General features: G+C 49.2%; 1 protein-coding gene across 1 annotated transcript; it reads left to right on the top strand.

The window, feature by feature from the left end:
- Positions 1-6,481: 6,481 nt before the first annotated feature.
- LOC119309767 (protein piccolo-like) lies at positions 6,482-11,860 on the top strand. The gene is made up of 5 exons (XM_037585689.1): positions 6,482-6,901; positions 7,019-9,354; positions 10,477-10,887; positions 10,982-11,211; positions 11,304-11,860. Exons 1-5 carry the CDS (start codon positions 6,705-6,707, stop codon positions 11,571-11,573), a joined length of 3,444 nt encoding a protein of 1,147 aa, XP_037441586.1. The 5' UTR covers positions 6,482-6,704; the 3' UTR covers positions 11,574-11,860.
- Positions 11,861-12,242: the final 382 nt, after the last annotated feature.

A 12,242-nucleotide genomic window follows, 5' to 3' on the forward strand; every position in this document is an offset into this window, starting at 1 on the left:
TACATATCGTCATCGAACGTTAAGCGTGCACCAGGGAGATGCTGCCTCCGCTCTGGGAAGACGCCGCGCACCAGGGAGATGCTGGAGAGGGGCTGCCGGAATACTGGCCTCAGGAGGGATTATTAGTTTTAGTATTGTTCGTTTTCAATTTTATGCATTGTACCTAGTAGTTAAGTATCATCACGTATATGTGATGATATTATATATATTCTGTGATGAACTAATGAACAATTAATATTATATATATTATGAATTTCATTTTCTATCTGTTTTTGTATACTGATTTGAATCTATCTGTTATCATCCTCATATACATAATGGAAAGCGTATAAACACACACTGAAACAAAACATATAAGAATGAAAAACAGAGTACACACATTGAACAGAGCAATAAACAGAGCAATAGTATGATTGCTGTGAATACATAGCTATCCACGTCGAAAAAACTCAACAAAATAAAATGCGTCCATGAGACCATGACCAGCAGCCCTTGCCTACGGTAGCTTTTGGCTCTACCTGAACTCTGCAGGCATTCGTCCAAGCGGTCGACACGCTCGCGGTGCATCTGGAGCGCGATCTCGAGCTCTAAGTTGGCTATTTCATCGGAGATCACCACCTCGAGGATGCGACTGCCATGTTCCTCTACTGCGCCCAGGTGGACACCTGGGCCAAGGAGGCCGTCGAGCCTATCGACCAGCACGTTGGCATCGAGCGGGCCGCGGACATGGCGAATGGCGCGACCCATGCGAACGGTGCGGCGGGCGTGCGGTGCAAGTACGGCGCGGTCGGCCTCTAGTGCAAGTACGGCGCACAGGGTCTGTGCCCACTCCTGGCGAGGAATGGGAGTACTGATGGGACGTGTACCCAGCTGCGATGCCCTGTCGACAGCAGGCAAGCACCGATGGATCCGCTCTTGCTGTGCGGCGTACCGCGCCTCTCGCTCTGCGGCGCTCCAATGCTCTCGCCGTGCGGCGAGCTGTAGCCTATCGGCATGGACGCGCCTAGCTTGCTCTGCGGCGCGCCATCGATCACGTTGTGCGGCGAGCTGCACTCTCGGCACTGACATGCCTATCTTGATCCGCGGCGCTGAAGCGCCATGCGCCTAAGGTCTGCTCAACCCTGCCAATGACGCGCATCACGGCGTCGTCCATCGTGTTGTCGGGGAGCGTCGCAGCCTCGACGGGCCGTGGTGCCTTCTGGTTTTCCTCGTCGACGAGGTTGATGGCAGAGGCGACGCTTTGGTGCGTTGGCATGCTTGGAAAAGGTGGATGTGCTACATGCTGCGCTTGTTGCCTCCGTGCGTCGTGCCGCGCCTAGGTTTATGTGCAATATCGCTGGGTGGCGGGAAACAGGTGAGGAAATGGCGGGAAACAGTGGCATGTTCATAGAATGCCATCAATTAATGGAAACTTACAATATAAAGGAATATCAAGGTAGCACAAGAAGTAGATGATGATGAGATGAACACGGACCACACTAGGGAACCCTTCGGTGATGAATTCATCAATCGCAAATGGTTGTACACTAGCAAGCGTTTTCTCACAACACACACGGCTTATTCCATCACAAACAGGTCGGACGGATCAACTGTATGCCATGTATACACATTGTCAAAAAGTAATGCGGTAGACCTTCTTTAACATATGTTAAAAAAAAAAAAAAAAAACAAGGACCTCGAGGTTAAATTAGCTGAGGGAATGGGTCATTTCAGTCATTTGACCGATATGACCCATCCTATCAGTTAATTTAACATCAACACAACTTTCCATCCAGTCACCCATCTGATGGCTGCTCCAGCCTGAGCACACTTAACTTGAGAGTTCTCTTAGATGAGCTACTGGTGGAACAGCTAGTCCTTGCTGATATAGGATGCCTCTTTGCATCCTTACGGCGTATCCGAATGACCGCCCGTCCCTCGATGGCCAATACATGTTGTGTAGACAGAGCATATCACATACGTCTTATTAGAAGCAAACATATATGTTATTATCGGCCTTCGCACACATTTCTGATTACAGACCTGTTTGCCGCATATCACACACATCTTGTTATATTGAACCGTTTATGTTCTCTTGTCTCAACGCAAACAGTTCATCCGAGTGAACCGTATGCTGTATATCGCACACACACCTTGATCTGGCTGACTGTTTCTTTTGTGTTGCCTAATCACAAACAGTTCATCCGAGTGAACCGTATGTTGTGTATCGCACACGCCTTCATCTGGATTCCCGTTTCTTTTGTTCCTCCTCATCGCAAACAGTTAATTAAACTGAATCGTATGCCCTGCATCGCACACACAACTAAAATCTGAACCGTGTTTGATGCATCCATCATCGCAAACATTTTGCACATTTTAGACGGTTCTCTGACACCACCGTTTGCGATTATTGCATCGCACACAGTTTCTCGAAGGGTCTCTGATCGTAGTGTCGCATTAGCAACATCCTGCGATAGTGAGTAAACGGTGGAGGGCGGCACTGCACACGGCTAAACAATTGATGTCCTTTGGGGTGCCCCCCGCCCCCGTATATAAAGTAGGAGGGGAGGAGGTTGGCCACAAGGGGCGCGCCAAGGGAGGGGGAGACCTACTAGGACTCCACTCCTAGTAGGATTTGCCCCCCTTTTTTCCTTCAACCGGAGGGGGAAAAGAGGAAGGGAGAAGGAAGAGGAGAAGGAAAGGGGGCGCACCCCCTCCCCTAGTCCATTTAGGACTCCCCATGGGAGGGGGGCGCGGCCACCCCTTGTGGGCTGCCTCCCCTCTCTCCTATGGCCCATGTTGGCCCAACAATTCCCCGAGAGGTTCCAGTAACCTCCCGGTACTCCAAAATACCCGAACCTTTCCAAAACCATTCCAGTGTCCGAAGGTAACCTTCCAATATATCAATCTTTACCTCTCGGCCATTTCAAGACTCCTTGTCATGTCCGTGATTTCATCCGGGGCTCCGAACAACCTTCGGTCACCAAAACACATAACTCATATAATACCTATCATCATCGAATGTTAAGCATGCGGACCCTACGGGTTCGAGAACTATGTAGAATATGACCGAGACACATCTCCGGTAATTAACCAATAGCGGAACCTGGATGCTCATATTGGTTCCCACATATTCTAGAAGATATTTATCGGTCAAACCGCAATGTCAATATAGTTATTCCCTTTGTCATCGGTATGTTACTTGCCCGAGATTTGATCATCGGTATCTTTATACCTAGTTCAATCTCGTTACCGGCAAGTCTCTTTACTCGTTCCGTAGTGCATCATCCCGCAACTAACTCATTAGTTACATTGCTTGCAAGGCTTCATATGATGTGCATTACCGAGAGGGCCCAGAGATACCTCTTTGGTACTCAGAGTGACAAATCCTAATCTCGATCTATGCCAACCCAACAAACACCTTCGGAGATACCTGTAGAGCATCTTTAATAACCCAGTTACGTTGTGACGTTTGATAGCACACAAGGCATTCTTCCGGTGTCCGGGAGTTGCATAGTCTCTTAGTCGGAGGAATATATATTTGACATGAAGAAAGCAGTAGCAATAAAACTGAACGATCATTATGCTAAGCTAACGATGGGTCTTGTCCATCACATCATTCTACTAATGATGTGATCCCGTTATCAAATGACAAATCATGTCCATGGCTAAGAAACTTAACCATCTTTGATCAACGAGCTAGTCTAGTAGAGGCATACTAGGGACACATAGTTTTGTCTATGTATTCACACATGTATCAAGTTTCCAGTTAATACAATTCTAGCATGAATAATAAACATTTATCATGAATAAGAAAATATAAAATAACAACTTTATTATTGCCTCTAGCGCATATTTTCTTCAAATACATTCAAAATAAAAAGGAGATAAAGAATAATCTTTTTCTTTTTTTGCAGGAAGTGATAAAGCTCATCTAATAAACTCAACAAAAATGAAGTTTTGTTTGGAAGTGTCATGGAAGCGAACTCTAGGCAGTTCACGTGTGTGACTGGTTGGACCTCCTCCTGCCCTCTCTATTGGTTCGGCGTGTTCGATCGCCGATCGTTGGTGTTGCTGCTGCCTATTGGCATTTGTAGAAACGTAAATGGTACAGATAATTTCCGCTCCGAATCCATATCCACATCCGTTTTTAAGGATATGGTGTGCACTTAAACGAATCCGCCAGTTATGAATGCGGTTACGAATTTTGATCAACCGGATATCCGGCGGATATGGTATTAGTAATATATGGCGGATGTGAAATATCCGAGGTTATCAATTTTTTTAGGAAGATGCGAGGTTATCAAATAGGATTATGCGATAATTTATCCCTTGACAAGCTTAAATACTACAAATGGAATCACCACATATAAATTATTACCTATTGGTGTGGGCAAATTTTAGCATGGTTTCTTACCCCCTCCACCCCACCCCACCTGCCCATATAAGAGGTAAGAGTACATACTCCCTCTTTCCATCTATATAGGGCCTGATGTGTTTTTCGAGGCCAATTTTGACCAAGTGTTAGAGCAATAATATATGACATGCAAGTTACACAAAGCATACCGTCAAATTCGTACATGAAAGGAGCTTCCAATAATATAATTTTCATATTATACATCTCATGTCTTATTAATCTTATCAATAGTCAATGAGGTCTTGAAAAACACATTAGGCCCTGTATAGATGGAAGGAGGGAGTAATAGATATGAATCATTGATTAAGTAGTGGTCGGATTAACTATTATCTTCTTACCTTTCATGTTAGATTAGGGGGTAAAAGGGAGCATGTTAAAGTTACTAGTGTGTGTGTTATTGACTCCAAAGGACTTGGCCACTCTCTAGTGTTATGTGGTTGGATAAAAAATAGATATGTTCATATTATCTGCATGCTAGTACTAGAAATAAATCATGTGTCATTGCAGGTATAACCCGGTATATTTTATCCGTTTTCGATCCAAGTCCGCGGCGTTTTCACCCCAAATCTATAACCAGATAAAATCCATATTCCAATCAGCATTCTGTCATTATTCGCTTCGCTCCGAGTCCGATAACAAAAAAAATATGATAAAGGATGTAGGAAACGGAAATCCATTTATGCTCCCGGGAGCGCGCGCTCCTGCACACGGAAAAAATATTTCAATGTGTGAAAAAAAATTCCAAACAAAAAATTCGGAGAAAACCGACATTTTTCGTGACTTATGTAAAAGGAGAAAAGGATGTCTTGTGAAAATCATTTTTAACACCGGATTTTGTCTTTTTCACACACGACACATAAGTTGTCGGTTTTCCGCGAAACGACTTTGCGAGCATGTGCAATATCGAGATGTACGCGCCAAGTTTTTTTTGAAATTTTTTGACATTTAAAAATATGTTTAAAACACATTTTAAAATCAGGAGTGCGCGCTCCCACGTGTTAGAACGCCACTCTCGGAAAGCATTATCTTACATCCCTACCGTATTAGTCTCTCCCTAGTTTACTCCATGCCGCAAACAAAGATACTTCCTCTCTGCATATTAGAGTTAACTGAAGTCAAACTTCATAAAGTTTGACCAAGTTTATAAAAAACAATACAAACATTTACGATAACAAATTTATATGATGTAAAAGTATATTCAATGATAAATCCAATGATATTGATTTATTATTGTATATGTTAATATTTTTGTTTATATCCATCCAATCAAAATTTACAAAGCTTTTTTTTAAGATGAAAATTTACAAAGCTTGACTTTGAGTAAAGCTAATATGTGGACTAAATAAAAACGGAGAGAGTACGAGAGTACTAACCAACACCGGAACGATATAATCAATGGCTGCCATATGTTGGCACGCGGCTTTGGACCCCGGCATTAAGACGATCCAAAAAAAGAGATCAGGTATCCATCCAATCAATGGCTGCCGAATCTGCAACAAGACACGCGCCTCGGACCTCACCCGTGAAACATCTGGTGCCCGGTCCGCTTCCTCTCCCCCGTCCCCGTGCGAAGGCATCCGTGTCGCGCAAGGAAGGAAAACACATCAGGAGCGGAAAGGATCCCGCGAAATAACAGCACGAATGGAAAGGATCTTCGGGAAATAAAGTGCAGGTGAAGGGTCCGGGTGCAAGGGCGGCACGCGGCGGGCTCTGTTGCCGTTCCGGCCGAGTCAGCCTCCACATTAACCTAACCCCTACCTGGCGACGGCCGGTCGCACGCGAGGCGGACGGCCCACCCGCCACAAATCCCAAACCCCGCCGCCGTCCACCGGCGGTAGAAGTAGAACCCCAGCGCCGGCTGCCGGCCGACCGTGGCGCGGGCGTCACGTCGCGCTAGCTTTTGCTGGGCGCGACGCGGTCCGACCGGACCCGTTCGTTCGTTCGTGCCTGTAGCGGGAGCCTGGCTGGGTGGCCGGGTCTTCCCTGGGAAGGCAGCGTCGCGGTCGCGGTCGCAGTCGAATCGCAGCTGCCGCGTCCGTATCGCTGGGGGCGGGGGCTTTCTTTCCGTTCCGTCTTTCCCCGTGCCTCGTCTCCCTCGCCTCCACTGCTCGATCGCTACATAGCATAGCTTACCATACATAGGACGCTGCCGCGTTGTTTTCCTCGCCCTCCCCTCCCGCCCGCCGCGACGACCACGGCGTGCATAGGACGGCAGGATCGGCAGTGCTGGTAGGCGCGGCAGATACGAGAGTGGCTATGTTGGCTTGGAAGGCGGGTTAGTAAGGTTGCAGCAGCGTCGTCGTGGGCCATGGATGTCGTCGGGGAAGGAGCCGGCGCCGCCGCGGCGGCGGCTGGTGGTGGCGGTGGCTCGGGCGGGTTCATCCACTCCGTCGTGGGCCTCTCCTCCGCCTCCACGCCGCTCCTCTTCTGGCTCCTCACCGTCGCGCTCGTCGCCGCCATCCATGTCGCCTCCGCCTACATGTCGTCTTCCTCCTCCTCCCCAGGGTAAGACTGAATTCCATCTCCCGTGGGTTTGGGGTTTCTGAATTCCCGATCACTCGCCGCGCGCTGCTGTTGGTGGCACGACTGATTGGTGGGTCTCCTTGTTTTTGTTGTCATCAGGGGCGGGGATAAGGAGACAGAGAAGAGGCCGCGCCGCGGGGGCTTCCCCGGCGACGAGAGGGACGGGGAGCCGGACGCGCACGACGACAGGGTTCTCCAGATGATGCGCAGCTTCAGCTTCGTGCACGCCAGCGAGGAGGATTTCGTGGAGGGCATGGCCGCGTATGAACGCGCTTTCGACGACGCGCCGCCCGAGCCGGTCGCCCCGGCCTCGCCGCCGCCGGCTCCGGCCTCTCCGTCCAGCCTCAGCTTCAGCTTTCGGAATCAGATGCCTGAAATTCCGCGGGAGGCCCCGGTGGTTTCGACAGCAGTGCCAGTCCAGAAGGAGGAGGAGGAGCACGAACAGGAAATTCAATCGCCGATTCCATTCGCTCCGGTGGCCACGCAGGAGCGCGAGCACGAAGCAGAGGAAGCAGAGGTACTAGTGGAAAAAGAAGAAGACGACGATGAGCAGAGCGCGGAGGCTGTGCACGCAGAGCCGAAGATCGTTCCAGCCACGCACAACTACCGATTCCTAACGGAGCGGGACTTCCGTGGGTTCGTCAGGGAGCCGGCGACCATGACGGTGCGCGTCCAGGAGTCCTTCGTGCCGCCACCGCCGCTGCAGCCGCCGGCGCAGCCTGAGGAACGGAGAGTGGTCGACGTGTCCTCCCGCCGCGGCGGCTTCGTCACGGCGAAAGACCTCCGGCCGGCGGACAAGCCCGTCGCGTTCGACAGAGTGGCGTCGCCGACGAAGAGGGCGCCGTCCAGGCGGAAGCCGGCGAGCTCCGTGTCCAAGGGCAGCGCCGCGAGCGGGAGGACGAGCTTCGCCTCCGAGTTCTCCGGCTTCGGCGACTCTGACTCAGACTCCAGCGCCAGCGACGACGGGTACTCGGTGAAGGAGCTCGTCGTCGACTCCGACAGCGACTGGTTCCACTCGGAGAAAGACTTCTCGGCGGGGGTGCACGACGCCGCCAGCCTGCGGAGCTACAAGGCCAAGGTGCTCAAGGCCATGGAATCCCTGGAGGAAGCCGACTTGCTGCAGCTGTCTTTCCAGGACTCGTCGGCAACCACGGTGTCGCCGGGCTCAGTCGCCCAGGCCTCGCCGGACAGCGTCAAGTACCCCGAGGACATGTGGTCACGGACCCATTCGCCGGAAGCCGAGTACAGAGAGGACGACGAGGCGGGAACACCCCGAGAAGCCCAAGAGGCCGAGGCGAAGATCATCCAAGGGGAGGGGAGCAGCATCGACATGAGCGACGACGACGAGCGCTCCTCGAGCAGCATGAAGAAGATGATCGCGGCGCCGGTGTATGACACCGAATTCGCCGGCGAGGACAGCGTGGAGCATTCGGAGAAGGAAATTATCACCATAAACGATCATTCATACGAAGCCATTTCTGATGCCAAGAGCAGTCCAGAGGTAACCACTGACAGAGAATTGGTTGTTTCGGCTCATCAAGCAGTTGGTGATACCGAGAGGAGCCCACAGCCATCAGACAGGGAACTTGTTGGTACGAGTGGTCATCCACCTGAACTTGTTTCTCTTGACAGAGAAGAAGCAGCCAGTACGAATGGTCAGGCAGACACTGATGACAAGAGAAGCCCAGAGCATCCGGAGCAGAAATTTGTTTTGGTAGAAGGTCACTCACATGAACTTATATCTGATGTTTGGAAAGAAATTGCTGGTACAGAAGAAGAGGAAGAAGGTGAGGTTGCTTATGATTTCATGGGAAGCCCTGAGCCTTCAGAGAAAGAATTCGTCAGCAGAAATGCTCATTCAGATGAACTCAGCTCCGATGATCACAAAGCAATTGCCCAAACGAATGATCGGTCATATGCAGCAGTATCTGACGATCGTACCACCCCAGAGCATTCAGAGCAGGAATTCAGTACAGATGATCATCAGTATGGAGTAATCCCTCACACCGAGAAAAGTTCAGAGCCAACAGAGGATAAGCATGCTAGTGCAGATGATCATCCAGCCAAAGCCCCTCGACATGTCCACTTTTCAGTTACCGAGAAGGCCAAGTCGCTCGACGAGGAGGAGGATAAGGAAGGCAAGTGGAAGGACTTGACAGAGGAAGAAGAGGACGAATTGGAGTCACTGTGGGAGCACCAAGACCTGATCGAGCAGCTGAAGCTAGAGCTGAAGAAGGTGCGGTCAGCCGGGCTGCCAACGATCCTGGAGGAGTCGGAGTCACCAAAGGCACCGATGGAGGACCTCAAACCATGGAGGATCGACGCCAAGTTCCTGCGCGAGGACCCGATGGATGAGCTGAACAAGTTCTTCAAGAGTTACAGGGAGAGGATGAGGAAGTTTGACATTCTGTGCTTTCAGAAGATGTATGCCATAGGTATGCCTAACTACACATTACCAGTTCACTACCACTTCTTTTTTATTCCACTTTTCCTTTTTATTACCTAAATATAACTCTACATGTCTTCTAATAGGAAAAATTAGGTTGCACGCCCACCTTTCTCTGAAACGATGGTACTTTATGCTCCATGATCTAGTATTCAATTGGCTCATCATAATCGCAGATATCTAGTACTCCCTCCGTCCAGAAATACTCGTCGGAGGAATGGATGTATCTAGATGTATTTTAGTTCTAGATACATTCATTTTTATGCATTTCTCCGACAAGTATTTCCGGACGGAGGGAGTATTATTCTGTAGATAATGCTTAAATATTGGGGATTATAATGATGAATATTTTGTGCCCAACTTCCTTCTAATGAGGAAACGCTCAGAGTCTTAACATGCTTAGAATTTTAAACTGGCACCAAAATATTCTAACTAAAATTCACCGAAGTTGATGGGCAAAAGGGGTCTCTAACTAGAAGTCACTAATTCAATAATAATATTTAGATATGAAACTATTCAATTTTGTTTATTTCAATCTAGGTTCAAATGTAAACTTTTCTTTAGAGTATGTGAGAATTCAACTTAATATTTAATAGAGAATGCAGGGGAAATAACTGATTGGGATCACACAACCCATAATCCGAAAAACCTATCTTCTCTTGAAAGCTATGGTGACTGGTAAAAGCAGGTAAAGTACTACCGGTAAAAGCTATGGTGATCTATTAGGAGAAAACTGATCTCCACACTTAATGACCCAGATTCAGTACTTACCCTTATTACCCGAAGAGATTGCATGGGCAAAGAGAGATGTTCTTCAATTGGTTGTTCAACTCTGGGAAGAATGCAGAACTCCGTAGTCCATTCCTTTATAGGATACTAGTTAAAGAAAGGACTGCAGAAATGCTGTTCACATCGTCTACAACTTTTGTGTCTATGAAGCATTGCATCTACTAGCTTTTTAAAGCAGTTCAAGGACAGATGAAGCTCGTTCTTGCTTTATACTGGCAACATAATATTTCGTCCAGCTCAGCATGCTCTGTGAAATGGATTTCTTACTTTTCTTTCTTTAGTTCCTTTAGTTAACGTGCTGATGTACTCAATGTCACTGCAGATTTTCTCCAGCTCAGAGGGCCCCAACAGTCGGCGAACTCTCTGAAGGCCTTGTCGCCAACGGCGCTATCCATCCTGTCGCACAATTTCCGATCGGCTCGGTGGAGATCACCAGAGGACCCATCGGACCGGCTCCTCAAGGATCTCCGGTGCGACCTGGAGACGGTCTACGTTGGGCAGATGTGCCTGTCCTGGGAGTTCCTCCGGTGGCAGTACGAGCAAGCCTGTGACCTGCCGGAATCCGACCCTTACCACAGCCACCACTACAACCAGGTGGCCGGAGAGTTCCAGCAGTTTCAGGTGATGGTGCAGAGGTTTGTGGAGGACGAGCCGTTCAAGGGCCCTCGGCTGCCAGACTACGTCAAGGAACGATGCCCCTTTCGCAACTTCTTGCAAGTGCCTGTGATAAGAGGTGAGGATTCTGAAATTTTAGAAGCCAATGGTGCGATGTCTAGTGATGAATTTAGCTTGAAATGTAGAGCTCTAATGTGAAGTTTGGATTGCAGAGGACAGCCTGAAGGACAGAATGGAGGACCAGCGCAAGGGGAACTACGTGATAACGAGCGAGGAGCTGGAGGTCGTCATGGAGGAGTCGATGCACATCCTGTGGGAGTTCATCAAGGCCGACAAAGAGCCGCAGACATCGGTGCTGAAGGGCTTGTCGACCGCCCACGTCGAGCTCCAGGACCCCAGGGACGAGGCTCTTGTGAAGGCCATCCACGCCACGTTACAGAAGGTAAGCTTTACTTTACACAGTACTACACACCCGGCAAGGAGATGATTTGCTACAGTACCTTACAAGTGCTTCCACCTACTGTGGTGATGCAGAAAGAGAAGAGGCTGAAGGATCTGCTGAGGACGGGGAACTGCATCGTGAAGAAGTTCAAGAAGCCCAAGGAGGACCGGTCGGACCAGAACCTCTTCTTCTCGCAGGTGGACATGCGGCTGGTGGCGCGGGTGCTGAGGATGCCGAGGATCACCGGCGACCAGCTGCAGTGGTGCAAGGCGAAGCTGGACAAGATCATGCTGGTAGACAACAGGAGGATCCACAGGGAGGCTTCGTTTTTGCTCTTCCCCTGCTTGGAGTACAAAACATAAACCGTCTCTGATTTTGTTCTCTTCTTTTTCTTCACCCTCCACACCATGTAATCCACGGCTTGTAGGTAATTTTTTTTTCCTTTCAGCCTCTTAGTAATCCGGTTCTCCACAGCTTACACAGGTCGGGTACCTATGACTGTAACCTGATAAACATGGCATAGGCCACAGAGCCATCCATGGTATATAAGTTTACTTATTACTTGCAGCCCCTAGCCTAGCTAGCTAGGAAACAGTACAGTTGTAATGAAGCCATCCATCACCATCAGAACGTACTGCTATACTTACTACATCCCCTAGCTAGCTAGCAATACTACTAGCACAAGTTGTAATGAAGCCATCCTGCATCCGTCAGAATGTACAGATTGCCGTTTCTGAAACCAACTGTTCACGGCACAGGGCATGCTTGCCACTTCGATCAATGGCAGGAAACAGTTGCGTGCTGAAAGAAGCGGCAATAAGGTGTGTGCGGGATTGGCAAGCACGAGCATTGATCGCTCTGAGCTCCCCTCTGGCCTCTGGGTGAACAGTCCTCGTGCTCTTTTGTTTGCCACATGAGGCATCTAATGGCGGCCTTATTACTGATCCTAACAACCCAAGTACCAAACCGAAAGCGATGCAGAACTGGCCGGCTTTGTGTCCTACGCTTGTGTCGTCGTTTTATTTTTGGTG

This window comes from Triticum dicoccoides, chromosome 5B (genome assembly GCF_002162155.2).
Source record: "Triticum dicoccoides isolate Atlit2015 ecotype Zavitan chromosome 5B, WEW_v2.0, whole genome shotgun sequence".
NCBI lineage: Eukaryota > Viridiplantae > Streptophyta > Magnoliopsida > Poales > Poaceae > Triticum > Triticum dicoccoides.